Genomic DNA, 27750 nt, shown 5'->3' with positions numbered 1-27750 from the left:
AGAATTGGTCGCCCGGAAGCCTTCCGTTCGCGCATCTCCATGATTCGCAAGAGCTGCACACATACGCGCGTGCACAACCCACCCAAAATGCATGAAGCCGTGGACTTTCCGTTTCCGACATCTGCCGAGGCTTAGATGATGTATCATCCCGATGCTAAGCAGCAGCTCTTCCACGAGGATTATGGCAGTACACTTTGCAAGATAAAAGCATAAAATTTGCAAGCCGAGTGCGCCCGATGAGGAGGATGTTCTGGATCGAAGCGGTTGGCTCTCTACAAGAATTGTTTTGCATTGCCGTAGTGAAGCGCGACATCGACTATTGAATATGAGTTACTTCACTAAGCCCTTCACACAGCCGCCTGCCGATGTAAGACACGTTCACGCATTATGGTTCGAGGGACAACGCCTGCCCCAGTCGAAATCCGTCGTCGATAGCTGGCACAACGAATCTGTCGATGTACTAAAGGCGTTCCACGACGGCGAAAAGAATGCCCAGGAAACAGCCTTTGCTATTACTCGCCCGATTTCCTCGTCTCCGACACCAGAACTCGGCTCGTATGCTAACGAGGGTATCCCACTTACAAATCTCTGGGGCCTCTTCCATCACGCCCTGCTTGAATGGCCTATAAGCCGAACGCCGGATCTTTTCGCAGTACTAGAGGCTATGGCCAAACTCCCGGACAAGCTCTTTAACGGCGAGATGACTCCTAGCGAAGGAGGCGATGAGCCGTTCACATGGGCCAATTTTCCATACTTTGCAGCCGACTTGGCTGATACGGAAGAATGTATGCAGCCCGGCCAGCTCTGCCGGATGTTTCCCGACCCGGCGTCCGCGGCCGCAGCGCGGACGCTCTACCTACGGTTACAAGATATAGAAGCACAGTGCGTAGCGCGACACATCTTCAACTCGACCGACTCACTAGTTTATTACATCTCAAATACCTTAGAAAAGCCGGTCGACGAGCTTGACCGGCAGATAATGCCGGCTTTTGACCACGCAAAAGGTCGCAGCTTCAATTCTTATAACGAGGCAACGGCTTACTACCAAGTCAAGCTCGAGTGGAATATTCCCGCCGCGGCCTCGTGGTTCCGATACAACGCGCAGAAGATTCACGACTTCGTACACGCGGGCGTTCGTCTTCATAAGGTTCCAGAGAAGTCCGAGCATCGTTGGTCGCACGGCTCGGAGCGGTGGGCATATTGGAAACAACGTCTCGCGGAGCTGACGGCCTCGCACGAAGACGAGCGTGTTCGGACTTCTGCTCAAGAGGCTTTAGGGTATATGGAGGAGGTAGATACCAATACTACCTAGAGCGATGAGCCTCGTCGGCGTGCTCGTGGCGCGCATACCTTGGTTTGCTCGCTAAGGCGAAATCTCAATTGAACTCCTCCTTTGCAAAATTGCCATCCAAAAGTCTCTCATTCCATTATCGCGGAGCCAGGTAAGTCGCCCAGTGACCAGAGTACTTCGACGTCTTTTAGGCAAGGCTGCCTACTGGACGACTCGAGCATCAGCTGCCAGCAACTGCGGATGCATATTCTGGTGAAGGGCGGCCTATTCTAGAGGTTGCGCAAGCAGATTACTATTGAAAGTCTTTCTCGTGGTGGCCGGCATTGGCTGGGCGTGATACTGCCGCGGGAGTTTCAGTCGCGCGACGCTCTGTGATGAAGCCCTGTCTATGACTTGCTTCGTGACGGAGTCATGTCCATCGCTCGCTCGGTCCGCGTCGTCACGATCAAACCGGTGTCGTGCAGTGCCGCTCATTCGTCAGGCTTGCAGCGCTACCTCCATCCCGCGGAGCCAACAACGGCCGAATCATGCTGTGCCGCAATCACGCACATCGCTCGTCCGCCTCCCCTTACTCACCACAAAAGTTTTGAATGATGGCAAATTCAATCGCTCTTAACGCCAGTTCGGCCGTGGTGCGGCACACCCCGCCGATACCTTCTCGATGTACGGGGGCTCTTCGTTTCGCTGACTTCTATAACATGTATCGGTGTGGCCGAACTGTGATCGACCCGTGGGGTAGCCAATCAGATATTCACACGTTCATCGGCATGCACGAGATGTCTTCTGTGGCCATGCTCCGCGGCGCAGTGATGAAGCTGCTCTCAACAAGCCAACCGAGCTTGGCAACTTTGTCCTTTATCCCCTAGAGATCCTCTCGCCTAGAACAAGTATCAGACTGAGGGCATTCATGCCACAACAGCGCCAAAAAATTGAACTGCGTCATCGATTACATTCCGATGCCGCTACTCATTCTTCCGAACGAGCTGCTTCTTATCATCGGTGAAGGACTAGAAACACACCGCGACCTCAACGCGTTGAGCAGAACTGACGCCCGCCTGTACCATCTCTTCAATGGGGAACAGTACTCAAAAACTCCCGTCGAAGATCGCAATCTTGCACTCTTCTGGGCATCTTATCACGGGCATGCCCGTACTGTACAGCTCTTACTCGACTACGGCGTTGATGTTGACAGCGTTTGTTTTTCGCCAAAATACCCAAGAGCAACCGCCCTCCAGGTAGCAGTGGGCTGCGGCAATGAGGAAGTAGCGTGTCTCCTCATAGAGCGGAGAGTAGATATATCGCAGCTCTATGGGCAGTCGTTTCGCGAAGTCTCTATTCTGCATGTTGCCTGTTTTAACGCTTTGCCCCAGGCCGTACAAATGCTGCTTGAACGAGGTGCAAAGCCCAACCAGCGAGATAGACTCGGTCGAACTCCACTCCATTTTGCGGTACTCCCGAACCAGGGAAGCCCGAGAACAGCCAGTACAATGGAGGTTGTAAGACTGTTGCTCGAAAGGGGAGCGAAGCAGACCAGCAAAGACCACCATGGTCAAACTCCTGTGGCTATCCTGAATCACAATGACTTAGCAGGCACAGGAACAAAGGACTGGTCTTATGACTTCCATTTTCGCTTTTTCGAGCGCTGCTTTGCCCGGGATACTGAGGATCGCTTAATCTGGCAGAGGCGACGAAAGGTTGATCTAGCAACACATAATGTTGAGAAGCGAATCAATTGCCTTTTCAAACGTTACGCCGCTGAGGAAGCTCTAGAGAAGACGGAACGTAATCGGCAGATCAAGAAGAGGCGCGATGAGCAGCAAAGATGGGATGCCGACATCACTCTTCAAGAAGCTCGTCAGAGACGAGTGCGGCTTCTAGAAGAGGCATCTGTCGCCCAAAAAGTCCAACGTGAACCCCGGCAACGGGTGCAATTGGAAATCGAGCGACAGAAGCACGAGGCATCACGCATACAAAAAGAGAAAGATCTTGCCAGGGAAGCGACGGAACGGAGACTAGCTGTGCAGACTGCGATAGCCGCAAATTGGGGACATCTGCGGCAAAGCGCACAAACTCGGAACGTGTCTGTGGTACTCGACAATAGATGCGGGCATCCTCTCGGTAGGTTACGAAGGAAGCAGCGTGGCGAGTGTCACGTCTACCACCAGGTGAAACCTACATTGTATGTGTGCCCTGATTGCACCTCATCGCAGTGCCGCATCTGTCAGGATGGCGATCACTCGCGCTGAGCCTGATGGCGAACAATCCTTAGGAAAATGAATTCGTTAATTGACTCCGCGTGATAGTTGTCAATTTAGACTTTGGTGGAGAGGTCCGTAGCTCGTCCAATATCGACCTCAAACGCCAACGAAGTCTGCTATAACAAGAGCACGTCCAACGAGATGTCGGTCGAGCGGCGAGGAAACACATTGTTGGGTTATGAAAGAGCCATGCGCGAGACCAGACCAAACAGCGTTATTGTTTCCATTTGTTAACAGAGACTGTTGAATGAACATCCAATTTCGTAAGAGCATCTTGTCACTGTCTGCAACGAGGCGGAAGCTCGCTGATAAAGTGAACATGTTCGGAGTAGGCGACCGCTTTTAGAACGAAAGCACCGTTCCATACCCGTTTCTCATGGCCGGGCTCGAGCAGACGCGCTGCGCGCCCGAACAGTTGCCCCGTTACCTCTATTATGGTCTAGTCTGCTATTGGTGGAGGATGTATCGGCTGTCAGCCCAAAACCCACACGCTGCTTTCCCTCGTGGAATTTATGATGCGGGGCAGCTTCATTCCGCATCAATTTAATGAGTTGTTCAAAGCTTCAATCGCTTAGCGGAAGGACGGGACCACCGTGCTATCACGGCACTCTCAACCTGGCAAGCATAGGTTCCGCGAGTTCTCTCCAAGAGTAGAGTGGGGTCGCTTCCATAACTACGATCACGTGTCTGTATTGAGCTGAGAAAAGCGTCTTGTTTCCTCATGTAAGCAGTCGCGAACCATCTGATGGCACAATTTTGCTACAATTCGGAATGCGAAGCGGCATCCTCCCAGCGCGATGGCCGATCCCTTGAGCATCGCTTCGAGCGTCGTGGCACTCGTGACCTTTGGTTTACAAACTAGCAAGATTTTGCGAACCACTATCGAAAGTTTCCAGAATCGAACCAAAACGATTCGTGATTTGCGCATAGATGTCCTCGCGCTCTTTGGTGCCCTCGAAGAACTGAATGAAGCCGTTGAAGATGGAACGGCCGAATTTGACCGCCTCAAACTTCCCCTCTACAGTTGTGCGATCCTGTGCAGCGACTTCAATGGGATGATACACAAGTGCACGAGTCGCACTAGCGACTCCAAGGGTAGTTTTCGGGATTGGACCAAATTACATTTCCGGGGGAACGACATTGAAACGTTCCGGACCACTCTTGCTGGCTATAAATCGACCATCCAAGTCGCAATTGGCGCCATTAATTTGTTAGTAAATACATCCTGCCATATGATCAATACTGATGAAAACAGGCGATCCATGCGAGTAACGCAGTCTTGCCTTGATGATTATCGCATTTTGATTCAAGACGCAAAGGCAGATCTCCAAGCACACCTGGCCAGCATCGAGGATAGACTGTCGTTAGATCCTCTGCTTCAGGCTACGCTGGACTTGACAATCACAAAGTTTGCAGACCCGCAGCATCTTCAACAAGAAAAGAGCAGTGCACTTCAATGCCTTCAGATCTGTTCTGATGTGTCGAATTACATCGAAATGAGGCAGGAAAGCGTTGCAAACGTCCCGGACGACAGTGCGCACCTTATTTACCAGTCGCCCGTCACTACAACCCGATCCTCTACGCCATCTTCGAAAGGGATGACCGCAGCCACACTCGACTACTGTCACCGGCAGGTGAACATGACGAAACACGGCGTTCAGTCTCGGCTTAATTCGCTGGAGGATGCTTTGGAGTCCAGACAGGCAAACCCCACGCATGCCTCAGAAAAGGAACGCATCCAGGAGTGTATGTCGCTATGCGACGAGGCCCTGCGCGAGTCGACCCAATTCCGACAGAACACCTATGAAGACATCACTACCGGAGAGGACTCTGATCAACTGATGATATCAACAGTTGGCGAGCTTATTTCGGCCAGGAACGTCAGTGCAGGCGCGAGAAGCACCCAAGTATTTGGTCAATTGTCAAATGAGTCACTTCAGATGTTTTTTCAAACAAGAGCAAAGCCGCGGTAACACAATGCAGAAGTGATTGCAAATACCAGCGACCATATCGACAGGTAAAGAGATTGATGACCACGGCAATCTTGGCGGGAAAATCAACGGTCGATTCGACTTCCACTTGTGTGATTAATGGCCCCCGTCAGCGGAGAAAGGTGAGGATGTAGCTCGATTCCCGTAGGTGCCATCCGCAAGATAATTACACGCAGACAATGCTACCTCTTCAAACTCTTCAAACGTAAAAATCTCAGAGTGTTTCCATTCTAACCCAAAATTCCTATTTGTTGCGCGCTCGATAGTCGATGGTCACTCTGTTGATGCGCCAGTCCGTCTCGATACTGTGCTCTAACGTACTATCCACATCCCATTTATCCCTCGCCTAAGGCCCGGCAACCGTTCGTCCAGACCCCTGGAAACTCTTGCTACTCTGTGCTGCTGAGGATGGTCCCTGAGATGCTTGTGCCTGTGGTGTAAGGTTGCTGACCGTGTGGCTGTGGTTTTGGGAAATAATTTGTTGAGTCGCATCAGATTGGCAACCCATAACAGTCAAGGTGCGCTCCCCCATGTGAATGCGTCGCGCGGTGATTTGGTCGCTAGAAGTAGTAGTGATGACGAGAGTAGCGTCGGAGAGGGAGTCAATATCCTCGAATATCATCGGGCGGCTTCGCGTGATCTGTATGCCAGTGCTCGGGTCGGGCGTCGTAGAGTCCATCAAGTCGTTGCCGGAGCGATCACGCGTATCCTGAGCGGTCACGACAAGCTTCCGAGGATATGCTGTGGAACATGTCAAACCGAGAACGTGGCGCTCCCCACGTATCGGTCTTGGCACCGTGCAATCGGGCAAGGTTCGCTTTTAGGTGTAGCGTGTGTCATAACTTCGCTGACTACGCAATCAACGGTGAGGACTTGATTCATCACCTTATCCACATTCTAGTACGGTATAGGCTGGCACACGCCCTAATAGATTCTTCGTGCTATGTGTTCTACTTTTACCCCAGAGCAACATATTTCATAAAGCCTTACCACTGGTTTTTTTCTCTTCCTCCCGGGTCATCGACACTGTGACTCCTCAAGCAGCCAATGAGGTTGATAACTGCGCTTAGGAACTATGCATCGGCAATGTCGAGGCCATTAAAGTGATCGAACGCGATGTCGATGGATGAAGCAGAGCTCGTCTGGTATTTAATTTCGCGAATTTGGTCGGGTCCCTGCGGGTGCGGGCGCACGAAACAGTAGAGACATGTCGGGGACTGCGGCAGCTTGCCCAACATGCTTGGCTCGCTCAAGCGAAACCACAGGAATAATGGTTTCTACTGTGACACCAATGGAAGGGTCAAATCGGGGTGCAATCATCGAGGGGTGGTGCCAGTGCTTCTAACCGTGTACGCCGATACGCACCGCATCCTGTGATTCAGACAAGACCAAGGACATGGCGCCGTCGCAGCAGGTATTGAAGACGAGGCCGGAGGAGAATGTTACACGTCCGTTCTCTTTCGGGCTCAGAGGCGCGCCTCGAGCGAATGCGTCATGTAGGTATCGCTCGGCGAGGACTTACCATTTTGGCCTCGCGCTGAAGGCGAAGTTCAGGCATAAAGGACGAATCCAGGCTTATGTAGACCGGTGGTCTGTCACTGCCGGTCCTGTCCCGTCACAACCCGTCGTTCTCGCCGAATGTTCTGCAATCACAACCGGAAGCACGACGCGAGGAGGAGGTATTGTCGAGGGCGTTAGTCTTCGCCGCTCACGTTCCGTAGGGCACTGCTCACTGCTCCAAGAAGTTCCAAGCGAGTCACGGTTCACCGCAAATCGCAACAGAAGACAACCATGAGATTGATGAAATACGACGCAGCAGGCACCTACCTTCTTTAAGTGATCTTGGGAACTATCAGCTGCTTGGCATGGCATCGCTCGAACATCAGACGTCCGCGCTTTGACAGCCTTAGCAGCATGGACACGATTGGCTTGCGGTCATTCATCCATGTAATGCTTCAGTAGAAATGCAAATTATGGACGTAGCATGAAGGTGTGAAGAGATTTCGAGGTCGCGCGAGACGGCGTGAGTGAGTGAGTAAGCCGTCATTTGGAAAGAGGCTCGCGTTAGGGTTGGGGTAAAATCCTCCAGCTGCTTCTTTCCGAGGTGCTGGCAGGTCGCTTGCCCGCGCGATTGGTCACCTCGAGCTCATTGTATTGTTGTTTTCTATCTAGACAAGCAGGTACACATGCAAATGGTAGTACATGTGTACGTGGATACTGTAGCAAAGCGACAGTAACGACCGTGTCAGGCTGTCCTCGTAGGAGTATTCTTATTCAGAATGTATCTATTTTATTGAGCTGCAGTATATGCGAGGCGTGCGATAAAAGCCTATATAAGATGATGTTATCTTAGAAGTAATACGTCGGGATCTCGAACGACTCGAATATACCAAAACGATTGTTACTAAACAAAGAGCGGGGCCAGGTCGCGGGCGCGCGCCTGGGACCAAAGACATACTGCATCCAGCACCTACCGATCGCCGTATCAGGGTATCCCGACGGCGAACACGCATAGTGCTAGCCGGCCAGATAAATAGCGGGGGCAGAGTCTAACCGTCGGCAGAGATGCATTCCACCGCAGTAATAAGGATCCGCTGCATGTAGGACGATCGGGCCGTGCGCAGCTCATCGCGATCAACTAGGACTTTCAGTGACCTGAGCACGCGCAACATCACACCCGTCTCGTTCTTATTGTACACGTTCACCTACAACACCGTCGCGTGCTCGAGAATGCCAAAGCTGGCTGTGTAGGTGAGTTGGCAGCTAGAGGCGCTGCTGTAGGCCGTGGCGCAGTATTCAACATGCGGGGCATGTACGAGTGGCCTCGCACTATGAGCGGCGCCTCTAGCTGATATACGATCCCTCTGTTCCTTTCAGACTGTCACATTCTGGGCTGCCTGCTTTTATATATCGCGCTATATTCTACACTTGTACGCCTTCTGCCAAATCGACAAATTCCCCCACGCGCTACTTTCGCAAACGCGTCCGATCTAGTGTGAATCGATCCGGACGGCCACTTACTAGCGACAATCTTGATCTACGGAAATCTTGGTTCACGACAATATAGATTAATTATCGCCGCTACGCAATGCGATGGCGGTCCGCGCGCAAGACTTCGCTGTCGCATGGATCGCCGCTCTTTCGCACGAGCGTGCCGCCGCCGAAGCTATGTTCGATGAAGAATTCGACGATCCACCCGATGACTTCGCAAAGAGCAGCGGCGATGTGAATGCGTACTCGTGGGGTCGTATCGGCAAGCACTACGTCGTAGTGGTCTCGCTACCTGCCGGTGAATATGGCCTGGCGCCGGCGGCCACAATCGCGCAAGCGCTGCGTTCGTCACTGCCGCATATCCGGGTCGGTCTGCTCGTAGGCATCGGTGCCGGCGTGCCCGGCGAATTTGTCAACCCCGATGGCACGATCACCGTGCAGCGCGACATCCGGTTAGGCGACGTGGTTGTGAGTGAGCCGAGCGGCACGAGCGGCGGAGTCGTCCAGATGGATCTGGTAAAGATGAGCGAGAGCGACGGCAAGCTAGTTCCTCGGCGCATAGGCTCTCTAGATCGTCCTCCTATGGCACTACGGACGGCACTTAGCAAAATGAAGGCGCGCCACGAGCGCAAAGGGTCGTCGATACCGTTCATTATCGAAAAAGCGCTACGCGAAAACGTCAAAATGCAAACACCCTATGCGCATCCTGGGCTGAAGTCTGTTCCTCCGGCTCGAGATCTCTACTACTTCAGCAGCGGCGAGTTTGTTGAGCTAGACTTTCGCGAAGAGCCTACGATTCACTATGGAGTGATCGGATCGAGCAATCAGCTTGTCAAGTCAGCAGCGCATCGCGACCAGCTTGTCGAAGGGCTAACCGCTGATGGCCACGATCCGCTCTGCCTCGAAATGGAGGCGGCGGGGCTAATGAACAGCTTCCCATGTCTTGTGATCCGTGGCATCTGCGACTATGCTGATAAGCATAAGAACGACGATTGGCAGAGATATGCGGCGATCGTTGCGGCAGCACTAGCGAAAGATTACTTGAGCTTCGTCCAGCCAGTTGAGGTGCAGCAGGCAGCTCCACTCCGCGAAGTGCTACAGACGCGTAAGTGATCACGATTGTGTACCAGGAAGGCCCCGCTGAGTAATTTACATATAGTACAACAAATGCAAGAAGGTATAAATGACGTCTCGGCGAATGTTCATAAATGGAACAGAATTTCTGAAATTCGAGAGTTGAGCAGCGAGCAACGTAGAATCAGGAAGTGGATCAACGCCTCCGATCCTTCTACCGACCTGGACCAAGCACGAAAAACACATCTAAAGGGCTCAGGTCAATGGTTTCTTGCCGGCCCTGCATTTGCGTCCTGGAAGACTGCTTCGAAAGCAATGTTGTGGCTGTACGGCATCCCTGGATGTGGAAAGACTATTCTCAGCTCCTCAGTGATTGCGGCACTGCAAGCAGACGCGAACCAGGAACGTGGCATGAACAGTGCACTTGCATTCTTTTTCTTCAGCTTCAGCGATGTTGAGAAACAGACGGCGGACCAGTGTGTGCGTTCTCTTATTATTCAGCTTAGCGAGCAAGTCCTCTCTAGATTAGACGACGTTTCGAAACTCTTCCAGGCGAACAACGACGGTGCAAAGCAGCCGACATGGGACGACTTGATTCGCACACTTCATACGCTACTCACAAGATTTCAATACGTCCGTATTGTGCTCGACGCGTTAGACGAATGCAATGCTCGACAGCCATTGCTCCAAATGCTTGCTAATCTTGCCAACGTAGACAATGTACAGACGATCGTAACAAGCCGCGACGAGGCTGACATCAGAGAAGCATTGAGCGCTCAGATATCGCCAGAAAGTGTTATCGTGTTGCGGTCCGCCGTAGTGAATGAGGACATTCGGAGCTACGTTTCGCATCGCCTTCAGAGTGGAAAGGACTTCCAGCGGTGGCGGAACCATTCTACGATCCAAGATGAGATTAAGGAAGCGCTTATAGATAAGGCCGATGGGATGTACGAATTTGTTCAGCCCTCAAATCACGCCTAACGAAGCTGATCTGATTTGCAGGTTCCGTTTGGTACAGTGTCAACTCGATCAAATTGCGCTGTGTATAACACTTCCAATGTTAAGAGAGGCATTAAAGGAGCTTCCAGATGATTTGTCCGACATGTACAGCCGCATAGTCGATCAAATTCCTCCACAATATCGAAAGACTACTATACGATTATTGCAGTTCCTCGCTCTCTCCGAAAGGCCACTTAGACTCGACGAGGCGATCGATGCGATTGCCGTGGCTATAGAGCCGACGCCGCGCTTCGACCTACAAGACCGGATGGGCGATCTCGGAGACATTCGTAGGCTTTGCTCTAGCCTGATCGTATTACGAGACGAGTATGCGGCTAAGAGAGGCACAGACGAGGGCTTGCTAGAAGACAGAAAGCACTCCATTCCACCGAACGAAATCTCGGTCCAGCTCTCGCACTTCTCTGTGAAGGAGTATCTCTTATCTTCTGATGTGCACAAAGAACGGAGTCAGTTCGCTCCTCACGTTGCTAACGCTGAGGTCGCCAAAGTGTCACTAGCCTACCTAACGAACCTGGACCAAAATCTCACGACAGCTCAAATCGTGCAGCGGTATCCCCTCAGCGCGTTTGCAGCACGCTACTGGACATGCTTTTGTGTGAAGGCTGGCCCTAATGACGACTTGTTGAACAAACTAAGCATTCAGGTTCTAGGATACGGATCGAAAGTCTACTGTACCTGGTTACATCTGTACGATCCCGACGCAGTTTGGAACAACGAGCCGTGGAAAGATCAGGAGGAATGCAGAAGGAGGACAGTAATAAATCCGCTCTACTTTGCGGCAACGACAGGACTACTGCCAGCACTTCAATATATCCTTGAAAGAGGAGGCGACGTCAACGCGCAGGGAGGCTACTACGGCAACGCCCTCCAGGCTGCATCATTGGGCGGTCACGCCGAGGTCGTCCGGCTGCTGCTCGACAAGGGCGCCGACGTTAACGCGCAGGGAGGTAGGTACGGCAACGCCCTCCAGGCTGCACAAGTTGACGGTCACGCAGAGGTCGTCCAGCTGCTCCTCGACGAGGGCGCCGAGGTCAACGCGCAGGGAGGCTTGTACGGCAACGCCCTCCAGGCTGCATCAGTTGACGGTCACGCAGAAATCGTCGGGCTGCTGCTCGACAAGGGCGCCGACATCAACGCGCAGGGAGGCAAGTACGGCAGCGCCCTCCAGGCTGTATCTCGCCTCGGCCACGCAGAGATCGTGCAGCTGCTGCTCGACAAGGGCGCCGACGTCAACGTGCAGGGAGGCTACTACGGCAACGCCCTCCAGGCTGCATCATTGTGCGGTCACGCAGAGGTTGTCCGGCTGCTGCTCGAAAAGGGCGCCGAGGTCAACGCGCAGGGAGGCAAGTACGGCAACGCTCTTCAGGCTGCATCATCTAGCGGTCACGCAGAGATCGTCACGCAGCTGCTCGACAAGGGCGCCGACGTTAACGCGCAGGGAGGCGAATACGGCAACGCCCTCCAGGCTGCATCAGGGAGCGGTCACGCCGAGGTCGTCCGGGTGCTGCTCGACAACGGCGCCAAAGTCAACGCGCAGGGAGGCTTCTACGGCAACGCCCTCTCTGATGCATCAGGAAGCGGTCACGCCGAGGTCGTCCGGCTGCTGCTCGACAAGGGCGCCGACGTTAACGCGCAGGGAGGTAGGTACGGCAACGCCCTCCAGGCTGCATCAGTTGACGGTCACGCAGAGGTCGTCGGGCTGCTGCTCGACAACGGCGCCGAGGTCAACGCGCAGGGAGGCTTCTACGGCAACGCCCTCAAGGCTGCATCACATCGCGGTCACGCAGAGGTCGTCCGGCTACTGCTCGACAAGGGCGCCGAGGTCAAGGCGCAGGGAGGCTACTACGGTAACGCCCTCTCTGATGCATCAGGGAGCGGTCACGCCGAGGTCGTCGGGCTGCTGCTCGACAACGGCGCCGCTGTCAACGCGCAGGGAGGCTTCTACGGCAACGCCCTCAAGGCTGCATCACATCGCGGTCACGCAGAGGTCGTCCGGCTACTGCTCGACAAGGGCGCCGAGGTCAAGGCGCAGGGAGGCTACTACGGTAACGCCCTCTCTGATGCATCAGGGAGCGGTCACGCCGAGGTCGTCGGGCTGCTGCTCGACAACGGCGCCGCTGTCAACGCGCAGGGAGGCTTCTACGGCAACGCCCTCAAGGCTGCATCACATCGCGGTCACGCAGAGGTCGTCCGGCTACTGCTCGACAAGGGCGCCGAGGTCAAGGCGCAGGGAGGCTACTACGGTAACGCCCTCTCTGATGCATCAGGGAGCGGTCACGCCGAGGTCGTCGGGCTGCTGCTCGACAACGGCGCCGCTGTCAACGCGCAGGGAGGCTTCTACGGCAACGCCCTCCAGGCTGCATCATGGCGCGGCAACGCTGAGATCATCGGGCTGCTGCTCGACAAGGGCGCCGACATGAACGCGCAGGGAGGCTTCTACGGCAACGCCCTCCAGGCTGCATCATATCGCGGTCACGCAGAGGTCGTCCAGCTGCTCCTCGACGAGGGCGCCGAGGTCAACGCGCAGGGAGGCTTGTACGGCAACGCCCTCCAGGCTGCATCAGTTGACGGTCACGCAGAAATCGTCGGGCTGCTGCTCGACAAGGGCGCCGACATCAACGCGCAGGGAGGCTTCTACGGCAATGCCCTCCGGGCTGGATCATTTCGCGGTCACGCAGAGGTGGTCGGGCTGCTGCTCGATAAGGGCGCCGAGGTCAATGCGCAGGGAGGTAGGTACGGCAACGCCCTCCAGGCTGCATCAGTTGACGGTCACGCAGAGGTCGTCGGGCTGCTGCTCGACAAGGGCGCCGAGGTCAACGCGCAGGGAGGCAAGTACGGCAACGCCCTATCCAAAATTGGCCAATCCAGTCAGGGCTGTCTCCCTATCCTTAGGTATACCTACGAGTTTTGTCCTCCTAAAAGGAACGACAAGTCGCCCTATCTCTAGCCTACTATAGCCCTACCCAAGATGATTGATTGATTGATTGATTGATTCTATCAGGCTATTCACGGTGTCCGTATGAGCCGTCCCTTCCTTCTTGCCTTACATGTTCTCAAATCTGCCTTCGTCTCATGCTGGCATCTCCTTGCCGATACTTTTTCCTTTTCGAAGATGGGCAGGAGAACCCACTTCGTGAGAACTCGAAAGTTGTATTTATAGTGGGACCTGGGCCACTTAAGCACGGCTGAAGTCGGCTGGCCGGAGGTAAAAAACCCCGTTAGACGAGGAAAACCATCCGGGCGACCACTCAACTTCATGCTTATCCCTGTCGTGCAAGTTTGCCTTCCAAAGACTCATCCTCCACATCGCCGTTTCTGCCAAGCATTCTAATCACGTGACCCACAGCCTTTTTCGCATGACTGGTTCTTGACGAGCCTGAAGGCCCCTCCACGTCCAACTTGCGGCGCTATCGCCGTGTTCGTATGCTTGTGTTGTCGGCGGTGTCTTGTAATGTGTCTTGTCGAGGTTCGCTCATGTTGTGCGCCTTGGTAGTGCTGGGTGCACTCTCGGCGTTCTTGTCGTTCCTTGCGGTGCCAGTAGGCTAGAGGCCTCTGGACTTGTTGCGTATCAAGCACGCCTGCCGCTCGCCTTCCGAGCACGTTGGTGAGGAATCTTGGCTCTCTACACTGCATCCCAAGCAGGTAGAGGTTCGTAGCCGGCACCGCGTACAGGTGTTCCTCGTCGCCAGCCCTACCCAAGATGATTTGATTTGATTTGATTTATTCTATTAGGCTATTCACGGTGTCCGTATGAGCCGATCCTTCCTCATGCCTTCCCTGCTCTCGCTTCTGTCGTTGTCTCATGCTTTCTAGTCACGCCCAATTTTCTTTCTACGAGTGGGGCGGAGGCACTACTTAAAGAGAGCTCTTTACTGATCTCCAGAGTGGTACTAGCGGCCACTTGTCGACGCTGGAGTTGATGTGGTAGAGTGAACCGCCGCTGCTTGTGTCGACTTCAGGCGCCCTGTTGCCATCAAGAACTGGATCGTTTTCTTGACCATCTGATGATCTGGCTTCCACTTGTCGGGCCCTGGGTCCTTGCGTTTCCCTGTCGTTGGGCATACCTGCGAGCTTTGTCCTCCCAAAAGGAAAGACAAGTCGCCCCATCTCTGGCCTGCCATGGTCCTGAGTTCTTTTCGTTGCGCCTCCCACAGGGGGCACGCGAGGATGACGTGCCGAACGGATTCTTCGTCTGCCCCGCAGCCGCACTGCGGTGAGTCGGTCTTCTTCAGCCGGAACAAGCATTTGTTCAGATGGCAGTGGCCGGTGCGAGCCTGCACCAGCACGGCTGCTTCCTCGGACGTCAGTCTGTCGTAGAGCTCTTTGGTGTGTGCGCCCGGAAGAGCTCGATCCAGCAACCAGGTGTACTTGCCAAAGGCTTGGACGTTTGATCCAGCACGCTCCTCCTTTGATCGTGCTTGCTCGATCTCCTGGAGTACATCGTGCGCTCCCCGTTCCTGCGTCGCTTGATGCGCACCACCTTGCACGCCAGTAGCCACCGCTTCCTTCGCGCACTTGTCGGCCATTTCGTTGCCAGCAATGCCGCTATGTGCTGGGACCCAGCACAATCGGATTGACGGGCATTGCTTCCTTGCCGCATCTAGGAGACGCGCTACCCTATCCAGAATTGCCCAGTCCAATCAGCCCTGATTAGGGTCAGAAGATCCTGAATCCGCGTTAGGGTTAGGGTTGCCTACATACAAATTTTTCTGAGTCCAAACAGCCCTGATTGGACTCAGACCTCAGTACCCGCTACAGGCCAAGATTCATACAGTTTATAGAGCGCATTTTTCTGAGCATATTTTGTATGAATATTACTATGCTAAAGGCTACTAATAACGTCGTAGAGCTCGCCAAACCGCCCGACTTCATTTGACGTTCTTCCGCCGTGCGACAGAGGCGGGCGGACGCGAGCAGCGTACGGGAGCTGCCGCCCGCTCGCCGCGCACTCTGACCACGCGAAGAACAGCGCTCACTATGACGAGCACTACTACGCGCCAGCACTCAAACCAACGACAGCAGCGTACGGCAGCTACCGCTTAAACACAGCGACCGCCTGCTCGGAGCGTACACTCCGACGACACGAAGAATAGCGCTTACGACGACGCCTACGACGGAGCATATACTCCGAGGACACGAAGAAGAGTACTCACTACGACGAGCACTGCTACGCGCCAGCACTGAAACCAACGACAGCAGCGTACGGCAGCTACCGCTTATACACAGCGACCACCTGCTCGGAGCGTACGCTCCGGCGACACGACGTAGGATCTTCGGAGCGTAGAGCGCGTACTACGCAGCGGCGTAGCTACTACGCGACACGTACACGACATCTACTACTATCAATCAATATGGCGAGTGAGTACTTTGAGTACGAACGCGAGTGGCAGCTCGCCGTCTGCCGAGAATGCCGCGTTGCTATATGGCCCGCTCATGCAGCCGCACACCTCCGCGGTCCAGTACACCGCGTGCCAGGGGCGAAGGCGCAGCAGGCTGCAGACGAGCTCCAAGCGTGGCCCGGGATTGTCAACCACGTCAGCCAGTTCGCAATACCAATTCATGTCGACCGCCCCGTCCCAGCACTCGCGCTCTACATGGACGGTATTCAGTGCCGGTTGGAGCCAACGACATGCCGCTACATCAATCGTAGTATGCGCGGAATACAGGAGCATTGGCGGACGTGCCATCAGTGGTCGGTCCGGAGTGGGCGCGGAGGTGGATCCGGCGCGGCAAAAGCGCGAGACGTCGAGGCGGCCAAGGCGAGGGCGTGTGCGCCCCTCCAGTGCCAGCGCTTCTTCGCACAAGGCCCACACTCAAGCTACGTCGAGGTACGGCAGCCCCAGCAAGATCCAGACCCAGGCGCAGCACCAGCGGCCAGCAGCAGCAACAGCACCGAGGCCGCGTGGCTGCAGATCTGGAAGCAGGCTAGCGAAGCATTCGACGCCGGCGTCGCGCAGGCCGGGCGCACCATCACCGAGGGCGGCATGAACGAAGCCAACCCATGGTTGCGCCGGACGGGTTGGGCACCGTATCTCGCCGGCCAGCAGCGCGACGAGCTGCTGCAGCTTGTTGAGGCACCAGCCGAGCAGCCGGACGAGCAGACATCGGCCGGAGCGGCGAGCCCGGAAGCGGCGCAGCGCGAGCGCATCGCTCGAGCAGTGTGGAACGCGATGGCCGGCGTGGCGCGGGCCAGCCAGGCGACCGTGACGGAGAGCGGGATGATGATCCGCATGCAGGCCGTACGGACGGAGCGCGATCAGGTGCGCCATCAACCGCTCCAGCCGTATCAGGAGCGGACGTCGATTACGAAGCGATGCCGGCCGTGGCAGCAGATGCTCATGTTCTTTGTGCGCACGCAGCAGGCGCGAGCGGCCGGCGAGGAGGCGGGACCGCCATATCGCTTCCACCAGCAGCAGGCGACCGCCTTCTCCCGGATGATCACAGCCGCCGAAGCAGCTGCTGACGCAGCCGCGGACCCAGCGGACGAGCCAGTATCGGAGAGAGTTGAAGTTTAGGTTTCATCTCACGTATCACCCTTTGTCGCTAGTGTCTGCTACTGCCTAGATGGATGCCTACTGTTGCCTAATGGCTGCCTGGGCATATGGATTGTATTTAACCACGTTCATGTTGAAGATCCTGGTGTTTCAGGGGTAGGCCGCGTAGCTATAAGAGGGCCAGGCCTACTACTCTTTTAGAAAGACAATCAATCAACCTTTTACCCTTACTCTACACCCTATATTCTAATAGTTCATTCCTTCCACAGCAATACAAGTCAAGCAAGAGTGATTGAACCGGTCGGTCCCTCCAAATTCAACTTTACTTGATAAAGTGAGGTTGATTCACAAAGTGGAGTTTTCTTGATAGTGAGGTTTCCTGTACAATGTGATGTTTCTTTTATAGTGTGATGTTTCTTTTACAGTGTGATGTTTCTTTTACAGTGTGATGTTTCTTTTACAGTGTGATGTTTCTTTTACAGTGTGATGTTTCTTTTACAGTATAAGGTTTCTTCCCAGCCACGACAGGTCCCTTCTTTACAGCGGAATTTGTAGATTCTGCCTCCTTCGCACTACAACACGCTAGAAAGTCTGTACTGCAAAACACACCAAATGATGATCCGTAAAAAAGTTGTTGAACCTCGGCATGGAGTTGTTGGTGTAAACATACATAGCGTGATTCTGACACGAGCACGATGTACAGCCATTGGACTCGAATGAATCCCGAGGTCGATCGGCACGTGCCGGGGGTCTTGGCATCCTGCACTTCCGAGAGCTTGTCGTGCTTAACTGTCTGTCCTTGTAGATCCTTCGACATTCTCAACTCGATTTATGCCAGATCTGCCTCGCTTGCATCTTTTCACATACGTACGCATCTTTCGCGTGCGCGTCCCTTTTGATCCTGAAGTCAAAACATCGTACATGTAACAAGTATGCTTTACGTACGGATTTGCGCTACTGTGTAAACATGAATCCTTCACGGAAATTCTTTTCCACGCTCGCCCATCCTTGGTGATGATCGTCGATGACCATAATCGTCATGCCGCATGGCGTGGCCGCCAGCAGCACGGATTGTGAATCCTTACAGCTGGAGCTCTTCTTGCCAATGATGCCAGCACGGCCCACCGCAGGGCCTGGCATGTCGGCGCAACATGATCAGCTTACGCGCGAGCTTTCTTGCTCTCCTGAGCGGCAATGAACAGCCGCTGGCTTGTATGGACGTCTGAGCACAAATACATTTGATGACCGTCTCAACGTACATTCAACTACTCGCTGCCCCTCGTTCACCATGTTTAGTCTCTTCGAAGATAATCCCAAAGACTGGCCAGTCGATGCGTCCTCACACGCAGGACCTTGCTCTCTACAAGAAACCGCAGACCACCATCAATAATCACACAGTATGCCGGTCAATGAGCGAACGTTGCTCCCGTTCTCCGGTTGCTCGGCGCTGAATCACAGCGTTCCGCGCGCCTCATCTCCAAACAACTCGGCCTTCAATCCTTTCTCGTTTAGCATGTTAGATCCGGCTCTGCAAGCAGCTATCTCCGAGATATCACCATTTTCCGCCACAAATCCAAACGTTTCCGGTTTCGTAGCGTCCGAGAAATTTATGCTCGAGCTCTCGGAAGTACCAATATTTACCCATACCGAGCTCATGTGGATTGAAGCACCAAATGAAATGGCCACTATGTCCACCGATGATGTTGAGCACTGTCCAGAGCTTCTCACCTGTCTGGATTCGGACTCGTCCTCTCCGCAGCAGCTCCTCGACGTCTGTTTCTCCGAGACCGCGGATTCATCATCCTCATCCTCAACAATATCTTCCTACCTCTTTGAACAGCAGCAACAGCCAACGATCCTCGACGCAGAGGACTACAACGACGACGAAATACCTTTCCCGGAAGCTGAGACCGAGACAGACCTCGAAGTCCCCGAAGATCTCCACCAAATGGGCCGCCGCGCCAGCGGTGATGGCGTCGACGGCGACGGCTGGATTTGCCGCTGGGAGTCCTGCAAGCAGAAGAGTGTCTTTCACGCGCCTGTGATCTCCGGAAGCATTTCGCCACGCACCAAAAGACGCATGCATGCGCGCAAGCCGACTGTGCCATGGTCTTTGCTTCGGCCAAGGATCTCCGACGGCATAGCGCATCGCATATGCCGCAGATAGCCTGCGCCGCGGCGGGATGCCCTCGTGTGATTTCGAGAGCGGATAATATGGTACGTTCGCGCGTCGATATCTTTGTCTTCATTGCGTCTACTCCGCCGATGACGAGGAAGCTTTCTGACTTTCTTACTGATTGTCAATTTTGCAGAATGATCATTACAGACGAGTTCATCGATATAATAGGGTGCGGTGCACCGGCATTGCATTCCGAAAACCAAGGTGAAAAACAAACACCGCGGCGTTGTGGTTTTGCTTTCCGGCAAAAGTGGGCTCCTTTGAAGACTACTCTCTATCAAGCGAAGAAGAACAGTGCGTCGTTGTCCATGGGATGGCTTTTTGATTTCGCATTGTTTCCATTCTAGATCTTGGATTTCTTCCCTTGCATTCACAAAAGCGAAGGATATGCATTGAGTACACGAGCTAGGCGTGAGAAACAAAAGTTACCGGGATCTTTTCATGTTTCGCTTTTTTTTAACGAATTCACCGTTCATTCAACAAATTGATCACTTCACTCGTTCCTAAGAAGAGCAACGCCAGGTGCACCAATACCTACATACCTACGCACGCAACGACATGACCTCTTACAGCTCCGGTGCAGTGGTCCCGCAAAGATGATAGGTCCTTTTGCGCGTTCACCAGAAACGGGAATCTTTCGATTAGACACCTCACAGGGACTTTACATCACGAACAACCCTCGCATTAGGAGAACACCTCATTTAGTGAAGAAACATCACATCCTCACTGCGTCAAGAAACATCACATCTATGGTCTGCAAAGATGACTCACCCCAGAGAGATATCCCACCTCACATTCACAACGAGACATTTGATTTATTCAGCTCACCCAACTTAAGACAGCTAGCAACGCCTCCGAGCCGAGGTCATCGATTCCCTCATCCAACCACTTCGCCGTCTTGAATCCGAAACTCGACAACGTCGTCAGAGAAGAGCCTTGCGGGTAGGACTTGCTTGTTCCAAAGTCGCTTGGGAACCCGAAGTCGCTGGGGAACCCGATCGTCGCTGTCGGCGGCGAGTTCATCCTGTGAGGCCCAGCACCACTACATGCCGCGTTCAATAAGATGGATTTCGTACCGTCCATCGGGCAGCCTTCCTTGTATCGGCCAACCGATGATGAATTTGGAGATATCCACCAGCCTGACCACAGGACGTCCGGGCTCGATCGTCACCATGTCGTCCAAGAGAGGTGCGGCCGCTCCGCTATAGCCAGGGGGCCCCTGCGCTGAAAATGGTCGTGGACTTCGTACGATGTTTCCTGTTGCTTGATTAACGATGCGCAAACACGTCTCGGGAAGCGGCTTGTCCGGGTGGATGATCCGCCACATGTATTCAAACTGCGGTTCGCCCCAGAGGTCCGTGGAGTGGATATACCACTGTTTCCCACCTGTCTGGACGCTGACGGGCTCGCTGCCCGATTGCGTTGTGGTCACCTTGAGGTAGACCGCCCGCTCCCCATTTGCAGTAATCTTTGCTTCGCTTGTTTGCAGTAATCTTTGCTTCGCTTGCAGGGGGAAGAGCGAGCTCTAACTTTGTGACAAGCTCAGGGGGCCAGAGCAGAGATGGCACGACCTGGAATCTGACATGCGCTTTCGTTGCACCTGTACCCACGAGTGTAAGAGGCTCGGAGTCATACAGAGGTCCAGCAGAATCGCCAATAACATCCTTGGGATCGCCATAGGCGCACCACCGTACGCCCAAGTCGCTGAGCATGGGTGTTGGTCCAACCCTTGGAAATCGAATCTCGTATTTCGTTCCAGGTCTTAGCATCGAACCCAGCGCACTGTCCTTCTCGATGAGGTACTCGAACCGGGTGACTATATCTGTCCTGAGCCCTTGAGGTCGATCAACCGGGGTTGGGAGGGTCATGAATGGCTTCATTTTGTCGTTATCGAGGTTGGGAAGCTCGCGAAGGGCCTGTGGTATGTGTGTTTCTCGCAGAGCATCAATGAAACCACCATCTATGTTGAACAAGCAGAGAAGTCCATGTGCGATGGCGTAGGGGACGTCGAGGGCCGACTTTCGCGTGTCGATAGTCAAGGGCCGCGGGTCAAGATCGTCTTCCGAGTGGCGCGTCAGTCCAAAGAGGACTACAAACGGCAATTCTCCAGTGCGATCGAAAACGTCGTGTCGCTGCGCTATTGTTGTGCGAATCCGGAGTTCACTCATGCTGAATCTGAACGGAGGATGTGGGCGAGAGGGAAGGCTGTCGTGCCCTGAAATGAATAGTACGTGAAGTCGTCCAGAGGTATGGGCGAGTATTCGAGACTATGATCGGATGCATCTTTTCTAGGAGGGCGGATGTTTGCTCCAGTGCATGTACATACAGAAATGCGACACAGCGGAATGACTCATATCAGGTCGAATTGGGGACACTCCTCCGCGCGTTGGTGAGCCCAATCCAAGTTGTGCCAGGCGGGTTCGCGACTGACGTCATTGCGGCACAGTGTTCAAAGGCTCGCAACATCAGCAGCCTGGTCGAGGAGTATTGACTGTATCCCACGATGCGAGCGCACTGGGTCTGGTTGGAGCTGGCGCAGCGCACATGCAACAACAAGAATAGACATTGCGGCCGAGATGTCTCAAACTTGATCAAAAGACTACGGCAAGCGGCAGAAATCGACGATGCCCTCGCTGTTACTGCGGACAGGAGTTACAGGACAACCAACACGGGACAATGCCCGCGCTATTACCGCGCGGCACAGTGCATATGCAGACAATCTCACTGCAGATGGGACACCTAACATGGGGCCAGCAGAGTCCGAGGGGGCGCAGTACACTTACAAACAACAGCCCAAATATCAATCATGTCGTCATGGCAGAGACTCTGGGCATTGATGTCTGATTGAAGCTGGCGCAGCACTTGATCACTGTAGAGGGGACGCCTAACATGGGGCGAGGAGAGCCTAACATGGGGCGAGAAGTGTCCGAGGGAGTGCAGTGCATATGCAAACAACAACCCAAATGTCACCCATATCGTCATGCGAGGGGCCACGGGCAGAACGACGAGCGATCCCAACGAATCCCGATCCAAACCCAACGGAGAGCTCGTCAAGTGCTGGCGTCAAGGTCAGATCGAGTCATCATTCAGCACTGCCCGGCCGGAGGCACCTCGTTGGTGAGGGCGACTGAATGCTTCCATTGGCTCCTCCAACAATATACTGGCAGACTTAGCAAAAACTCTCTGTCTCTCTTCCTCAAATGAGAGGCATGAGTTTAAGTCGCTCGATTGAGCTATGCCGTCATCTCACCGGCGGAGGCCTGACCCAACTCACTGCATGAATCTCCGCGTAGGTTTCGTGTAGGAGCTCGATCACGAGCATTTCGATTGTGCTGTGAGAATGGCATTTGCGGGTTGTAACGGAAAAGGTATAAGAGACTGCAAAAGACTCCGTGAGTCCGATCCGCGCACATTCCCATTCACTCCACGTCCTCCTCCATCCAATATCCTCGATCACGTTCGCTTTACCAATCCTCCTCGTCGCTGTGTCTGTCACTGCCTACGCAGTGCCTACACCCACTCATAATCTTTCGGCTCTCGTCGATCGCGCAGACCCCCCTGCCCCATCGTCGTACCCCCTCGCTGCAGCATGCGGGAATGAATGGCAATACCTCAACTTCGATACTTCGAGCGGCACCGACATGAATCACCTTGGGACGTTGCACAACTTAATCTGCTCCGGCGAGCTGCGTGCCTACCTTAGTTGGGGGTACAAGTCAGCCACGGATGAGAACAACATCTTCAAGTGCTTCTTTGAAGCGGATGACGAGAAGGTCCCAGTAAGCATCCTCGGGCTCCTGCAGGGCACTGACGTGTCGGGAACCTTTATCGGCGATGTTGTCGGCGGAATGATCATCGACAATAACGGTAAGCTCACGTCTGATAGATCGAACGCGCTCCAAAGATTAATCAAGAGTCGTCCGTGAATAGATTTTGCCGGTGAATGTGCAACTGGCGACACCTACGGCTACACTGATGTGGATCCTTTGGACTCTCGCGAAAAGATCCATATTTGCCAGCCGACATGGAGTCTTCCGGAAGGCTTCGATGAGTCAACCTCAACCTGTAGCGCGATAGCCGATCATCCTACAGAGATGGTTGATACTATCGCGCTCGTTGCCATCCACGAGATGACGCACTACAGCACTGTCGGTCCAGCGTCGGCCTTCGAAGCTTTGATCACTGACCAGCTCAAATTCGACGGGCAGAAAGCGTACGGGATTGAGAGAGCAGCTGGACTGATCGGTCAGGATCACGAGGAACTTAGAGCTGAGGGCAACGCTGACAACTATGCGTGAGTCTCCCCGTGTCTTCTTTTTCGATGGTCGAAGTCTACTTACTCATGATTCTTTCGCAGATACATGGTTTCGGCGTCATGGGCCGCATACAGGTGCAGTAGGGAAGATGATGCCAACTACGGGAATTATTTCCACTCCTGTCCCGCCCCTTGTTGATGGACGAGTGGTTTGCGGAGGTTGGTCCAAAGTGAACCAGCTGATCCGGAGCCGAAATCCAGTCCATCAACCAGGGTTTGGGTTACATATAAACTGTATGTAAGTAAGATGGCAATGAGTGAACTGAATGGGAGGGTCGGTGGAAGAGGGAGGAGAAGAGAAGAGGACGGAAAGAAGGAACAGCAAAGTAAGGTCAATAATCATCGTAGTTGAATGTATTGTGTTGGTTTTGATTTTGGAGATGGAAGAGAAAAGGGGTGATAGACGAAGTACAGTGGATCGGCAAAAGTGATAGAGCATTGTGGGCGCTCACTAAAAACCACCCTTTTGTCAGGCACCTTTTGACTGTAAATAAACCTCACATCGTAACAGACCTTACATCGGAAAAGAAGAAACCTCATATAGTTGAAGTTTAGGTTTCATCTCACGTATCTCCCTTTGTCGCTAGTGTCTGCTACTGCCTAAATGGATGCCTACTGTTGCCTAATGGCTGCCTGGGCATATGGATTGTATATAACCACATTCATTCCTTCCATAGAAATATAAGTCAAGCAAGAGTGATTGAACCGGTCGGTCCCTCCAAATTCAACTCATAACAATGCAGCAGAGAAAGTGTATGCTGATCGAGCAATGCTGTTCGACGACAACAAATTGTTGTTCGAGCAGAATAACGAGAAGCGAGTACGCGAGTCAGTCCGGCGGACGATGGTCGGCCGCGTCAAAGTCATGTCGTATGAAGACATCCTCGAGGCGGAGAGGCAACGCAGCGTTAGGGGTGCGAAGAAAATTGCGCGTGGCACGACTATCGCGACAGAGACACCTTACGTAGCTGTCGCACGAACTTTGAGCTCCGCGGAGGAAGAAGCGCTTGAGGCGCGACGGGAGCTGGCAGCGATGGGTCTCCAGGACCACTGTCATGTTTTTAATTTTGAAAAGGATACTTGTGTGTAAATGGCGGATGGAGTCACAATAACTCAACTCACGTCAGGCTTGAAAGCTTCTTTGATAACTTCGACTGCTTTCGTATACTTCACGGCTTGCTGTTCCACGTAATGGGGGCATGATTATAGCCCACTTGCATGCTGTTGGTGCTGTTCCCAAATGTGATCGTCGTCGTTGCACCGCTGTGTTCTGAAATACGTGCAACATCTTGCTCCTGTGCCTTCTTCTGAAGCTCTGCGAGCAACGCCTGAGAGATGCGCAGCGTCTCTTGGAGCCCTTCGAGAGTGGTGGCAGCAGCTTCCTGATCCTCTTCATTTTCAGCGGAGCCGGCATCAGAGCTTATACTTGCTTGTTCCAGAGCACGCTGCAGATTGGCGACGTCGGAGTGTATAGTTTTGCCGGCGGCCTCAATGCTCTGCCGCTGTATGACGATGGCTCCACGAAGCTCTTCTGTTAAGCGTGTGTTGCAGAGGGTACTGTACCTGTTAATGTCGTCAGTGTCCATCAGACTTGGTGCAGCATCTTACATCATCCATACAGATTAGCTGTGCCCACAACCATAGTAAAGGTAAGCTTCTGCGTCTGCAGCTGGCTGGCGTATGCCTTCAACTGCTGCTCCTTGAAAAAGCCGACGTTGACTCGGTCGCGCCAGGACAAGCTGCCCCCGGTAGAGCGCTTCGTCCAGCGGTGGAGATCGCCTCGGATCGTATCACAGACGGACTCGCAGCTTTGCAGAGCAGTAGCCGACTGCCGTAAGACGGCAGGACCTAGGGAAGCCCAGAGAGACTGGTCGATGTCTTTGAATTGAGCCAGGCTGCCGTCGAGTGAGGCGACATCATCCCTCAGTCTGGCTACAGCAGCCGGCGCATCGACAATGCGATCCAGGTCAGCCTTGAGAAGTTTCAATCCGTGCAAGGCTGGGACGACCAGACCAACGACACCAGCTGCGATACTCAGAGGATCTGCCATGCCGAAGTGAAATTAGAAGTTGACGTGTAAGCCTAAACGATGACCATCTGTTTACGAGTACAGGAGCGGCAGAATGCGTTATCGCTGTTATGTACTTGAAAGCCCCAGCCGAGTCGGGCAGCATGCTGTGGGGTTCATGCATATGATGAGGGGCGCAGCGCACACAGCCCTGCGGCGGCCATACCTCTTTCCATCTTTCCACTTCCTATCTACAGTGCTCACCTCGTTAGGAGCGTTTCGGACGGTGCCCGTGCGACGCACAGCGCATCATGGCGAACGCGCAATCGAGCCACATCACCTTCGGCGACAGCAGCCACAGCGTTCAGGTCGGCGTGAACAACGGTCCGATCCATATGACAACTGGTGAGACAAACTCCTGCCACGCGACGGGTGCGCAGCTAACTCGCAGTCCGGCAGCGCGATCTGTGACGCCAGTCGAACCCTCATCCAACGTCCCGTTCCGACGCGACCCCGACTTCGTCGCGCGCGCAGAAGTGACCGCACAGATTGCCTCCGCCCTGGCAGCACCGGCGGCACGGCTGGCGCTGGTGGGGCTCGGGGGTGTGGGGTATGTGGAGCGTCGTCGGCATCGCCAGCGACACAGAGATCATCGACGTCAGCACCAAATCCATCCCGGCTGACGTGTGGATAGTAAATCGCAGATCGCCATCGAGTACTGTCATCATGTGCGCCAGACGTCGCCGGACACGTGGGTGCTGTGGATACACGCGAGCAATGCGGGACGATACGAGCAGAGCGTGCGCGACGTTGCCGAGCTGGTGCGCATCCCCGGGCGGTCAGAGCCCAAGGCGGACATGCCTACGCTGTTTCGCAACTGGCTGCGCGAGAGAGCGACGAGGAAGTGGCTAATCGTGCTCGACAATGCCGACGAAGTAGACTTTCTCGTCGAGCGGACTGATAGGAAGGCGTCTCTGTTGGAACTGCTGCCGGTACATGACCAGGGCGCTGTGCTAATCACATCCAGAAGCATGTCTGCGGCGGCGAGGCTTGTGGAACGAAGTGCTATCGTGCCTGTCATGCCTATGAATAAAGAGCAAGCGACGGCACTCCTGGAGAAGAAGCTCGGGCGAGGGAAAGACAATAGAGCGCTCGCGGCGGCATTAGACTATATGCCGTTAGCCATGACGCAGGCGGCGGCCTACATCCAGCAGCGTGGTATGCGATCGTCGATCGCGAAGTATCTGGAGAAGCTGCAGAAGAGCGATCGGTTAAAGAAGAGCGTTCTCGACGAGGATGCTGGCGATCTGCGGCGGGACCCCGAGGCCAAGAATGCGATCATTCTAACTTGGCAGATCTCGTTCGAGCATATCCGTAAGGTACGGCATTCGGCGGCAGATTTGCTGTCGTTGATGTGCTTCTGCGACCGGCAAGCGATACCGAGCGTTCTACTACAGGTGTCAGACAAGGACGAAAGGAGGGACAGCATCGCTCGAGAGCGGGCTGACGATGGAGAGAGCACGAGTGGTAGTGGGTCCGAGGACTCGTCGCAAGCGGAAGAGGAGTTCGACAAGGACGTCGCTATTCTTGAGGGGTTCGCTTTTGTGTCGAGCACGATCGACAGCTCGACGTTCGAGATGCATCGCCTAGTGCAACTTGCGACCCGGCGATGGCTAGACTCACAAGGGGAGGCGGATCATTGGAAGAAAGTGTTTGCTCGTAGTCTTGACGATGCATTCCCATCGGGAGCCTACGAGAACTGGGAGATGTGCCAAAAGCTATTGCCGCACGCTATTGCAGCAATGAGTCTCAAAATGAAAGATCGCAACGCATTGTTGCACAAAGCGTCTATTTGCAATCGTGGGGGGCTGTATATGAGAGAGCAAGGATTATTTAGCAGGTCGGAAGAGATGTGCGAATGTTCTAACAACATACGACAGGACATATTGGGCGAGGAGGATCCCTCAACGCTGACAAGCATGGCCAACCTGGCGGCGACATACCGGAACCAGGGGCGATGGGGCGAGGCGGAGCAGCTGGAGGTGCGGGTGATGGAGACGAGGACGAGGGTGCTCGGGGCGGAGCATCCCGACACGCTGACGAGCATGGGCAACCTGGCGGCGACATAC

The 27750-nt window shown here is 54.2% G+C and overlaps 12 protein-coding genes across 12 annotated transcripts in view; 9 read left to right on the top strand and 3 right to left on the bottom strand.

The window, feature by feature from the left end:
* Positions 1-325: 325 nt before the first annotated feature.
* On the top strand, positions 326-1312 carry K489DRAFT_326654 (uncharacterized protein; the record flags this gene model as incomplete). The annotated part of the gene is made up of 1 exon (XM_033601924.1): positions 326-1312. One exon carries the CDS (start codon positions 326-328, stop codon positions 1310-1312), a length of 987 nt encoding a protein of 328 aa, XP_033455835.1.
* A 765-nt stretch (positions 1313-2077) lies between these two features.
* On the top strand, positions 2078-3812 carry K489DRAFT_80258 (ankyrin). The gene is made up of 2 exons (XM_033608936.1): positions 2078-3470; positions 3595-3812. Exons 1-2 carry the CDS (start codon positions 2248-2250, stop codon positions 3626-3628), a joined length of 1257 nt encoding a protein of 418 aa, XP_033455834.1. The 5' UTR covers positions 2078-2247; the 3' UTR covers positions 3629-3812.
* Positions 3813-4346: 534 nt separating this feature from the next.
* Positions 4347-5522, top strand: K489DRAFT_326648 (uncharacterized protein; the record flags this gene model as incomplete). The annotated part of the gene is made up of 2 exons (XM_033601923.1): positions 4347-4759; positions 4805-5522. 2 exons carry the CDS (start codon positions 4347-4349, stop codon positions 5520-5522), a joined length of 1131 nt encoding a protein of 376 aa, XP_033455833.1.
* A 2567-nt stretch (positions 5523-8089) lies between these two features.
* K489DRAFT_326597 (uncharacterized protein) lies at positions 8090-8242 on the bottom strand (the record flags this gene model as incomplete). The annotated part of the gene is made up of 1 exon (XM_033601911.1): positions 8090-8242. A coding segment is annotated over one exon (153 nt), but the record flags the coding sequence as incomplete, so codon positions are not given.
* Positions 8243-8513: 271 nt separating this feature from the next.
* On the top strand, positions 8514-13488 carry K489DRAFT_80094 (purine and uridine phosphorylase). Its single transcript, XM_033608935.1, has 6 exons — positions 8514-9636; positions 9691-10552; positions 10608-11572; positions 11621-11746; positions 13132-13255; positions 13454-13488. The coding sequence occupies exons 1-5, from the start codon at positions 8634-8636 to the stop codon at positions 13191-13193; spliced, it is 3018 nt and encodes a 1005-aa protein (XP_033455831.1). The 5' UTR covers positions 8514-8633; the 3' UTR covers positions 13194-13255; positions 13454-13488.
* A 2479-nt stretch (positions 13489-15967) lies between these two features.
* Positions 15968-17140, top strand: K489DRAFT_326976 (uncharacterized protein; the record flags this gene model as incomplete). Its single annotated transcript, XM_033601947.1, has 1 exon — positions 15968-17140. A coding segment is annotated over one exon (1173 nt), but the record flags the coding sequence as incomplete, so codon positions are not given.
* Positions 17141-18418: 1278 nt separating this feature from the next.
* On the top strand, positions 18419-19638 carry K489DRAFT_79944 (uncharacterized protein). The gene is made up of 2 exons (XM_033608934.1): positions 18419-19336; positions 19432-19638. Exon 1 carries the CDS (start codon positions 18519-18521, stop codon positions 19284-19286), a length of 768 nt encoding a protein of 255 aa, XP_033455829.1. The 5' UTR covers positions 18419-18518; the 3' UTR covers positions 19287-19336; positions 19432-19638.
* Positions 19639-20011: 373 nt separating this feature from the next.
* K489DRAFT_384276 (uncharacterized protein) lies at positions 20012-21579 on the bottom strand. Its single transcript, XM_033605822.1, has 3 exons — positions 20829-21579; positions 20345-20776; positions 20012-20302 (listed from the first exon to the last, which is right to left on the bottom strand). Exons 1-3 carry the CDS (start codon positions 21464-21466, stop codon positions 20176-20178), a joined length of 1197 nt encoding a protein of 398 aa, XP_033455828.1. The 5' UTR covers positions 21467-21579; the 3' UTR covers positions 20012-20175.
* Positions 21580-22855: 1276 nt separating this feature from the next.
* Positions 22856-23596, top strand: K489DRAFT_326886 (uncharacterized protein; the record flags this gene model as incomplete). Its single annotated transcript, XM_033601942.1, has 2 exons — positions 22856-23165; positions 23229-23596. Coding segments are annotated over 2 exons (678 nt in total), but the record flags the coding sequence as incomplete, so codon positions are not given.
* Positions 23597-24382: 786 nt separating this feature from the next.
* K489DRAFT_373798 (uncharacterized protein) lies at positions 24383-24703 on the top strand (the record flags this gene model as incomplete). Its single annotated transcript, XM_033603462.1, has 1 exon — positions 24383-24703. One exon carries the CDS (start codon positions 24383-24385, stop codon positions 24701-24703), a length of 321 nt encoding a protein of 106 aa, XP_033455826.1.
* A 79-nt stretch (positions 24704-24782) lies between these two features.
* Positions 24783-25663, bottom strand: K489DRAFT_373797 (uncharacterized protein; the record flags this gene model as incomplete). Its single annotated transcript, XM_033603461.1, has 2 exons — positions 24783-25176; positions 25233-25663. 2 exons carry the CDS (start codon positions 25661-25663, stop codon positions 24783-24785), a joined length of 825 nt encoding a protein of 274 aa, XP_033455825.1.
* Positions 25664-25932: 269 nt separating this feature from the next.
* Positions 25933-27750, top strand: part of K489DRAFT_390952 (uncharacterized protein) — a gene marked incomplete at both ends in the record, with an annotated part of 3926 nt that continues 2108 nt past the window's right edge. The window contains 3 exons of the mRNA XM_033606647.1: positions 25933-26026; positions 26081-26231; positions 26316-27690. Of these exons, the coding sequence (XP_033455824.1) occupies positions 25933-26026; positions 26081-26231; positions 26316-27690 (1620 nt within the window). The remainder of the gene's footprint in view (positions 26027-26080; positions 26232-26315; positions 27691-27750) is intronic.

This window comes from Dissoconium aciculare, assembly GCF_010015565.1.
Source record: "Dissoconium aciculare CBS 342.82 unplaced genomic scaffold K489scaffold_15, whole genome shotgun sequence".
NCBI classification, from domain to species: Eukaryota; Fungi; Ascomycota; class Dothideomycetes; order Mycosphaerellales; family Dissoconiaceae; genus Dissoconium; species Dissoconium aciculare.
Note: the sequence above shows the minus strand (reverse complement) of the source record. Positions and strands in the feature narration are given on the sequence as shown.

What these genes read in the sequence shown, in the direction of transcription:
- K489DRAFT_80258 (XM_033608936.1), top strand. Translation starts at nt 2,248, where the DNA reads ATGCCGCTACTCATTCTTCCGAACGAGCTGCTTCTTATCATCGGTGAA. An exon ending in CACCAGGTGAAACCTACATT is followed by an intron (nt 3,471 to 3,594) that starts GTATGTGTGCCC and finishes TCCGCGTGATAG; the next exon opens with TTGTCAATTTAGACTTTGGT.
- K489DRAFT_80094 (XM_033608935.1), top strand. Translation starts at nt 8,634, where the DNA reads ATGGCGGTCCGCGCGCAAGACTTCGCTGTCGCATGGATCGCCGCTCTT. An exon ending in CCGCGAAGTGCTACAGACGC is followed by an intron (nt 9,637 to 9,690) that starts GTAAGTGATCAC and finishes ATTTACATATAG; the next exon opens with TACAACAAATGCAAGAAGGT. An exon ending in ATAGATAAGGCCGATGGGAT is followed by an intron (nt 10,553 to 10,607) that starts GTACGAATTTGT and finishes TCTGATTTGCAG; the next exon opens with GTTCCGTTTGGTACAGTGTC.
- K489DRAFT_79944 (XM_033608934.1), top strand. Translation starts at nt 18,519, where the DNA reads ATGCCGGTCAATGAGCGAACGTTGCTCCCGTTCTCCGGTTGCTCGGCG.
- K489DRAFT_384276 (XM_033605822.1), bottom strand. Translation starts at nt 21,466, where the DNA reads ATGAGTGAACTCCGGATTCGCACAACAATAGCGCAGCGACACGACGTT. An exon ending in CCCCCTGAGCTTGTCACAAA is followed by an intron (nt 20,777 to 20,828) that starts GTTAGAGCTCGC and finishes ACTGCAAACAAG; the next exon opens with CGAAGCAAAGATTACTGCAA. An exon ending in CATCTTATTGAACGCGGCAT is followed by an intron (nt 20,303 to 20,344) that starts GTAGTGGTGCTG and finishes CGCCGCCGACAG; the next exon opens with CGACGATCGGGTTCCCCAGC.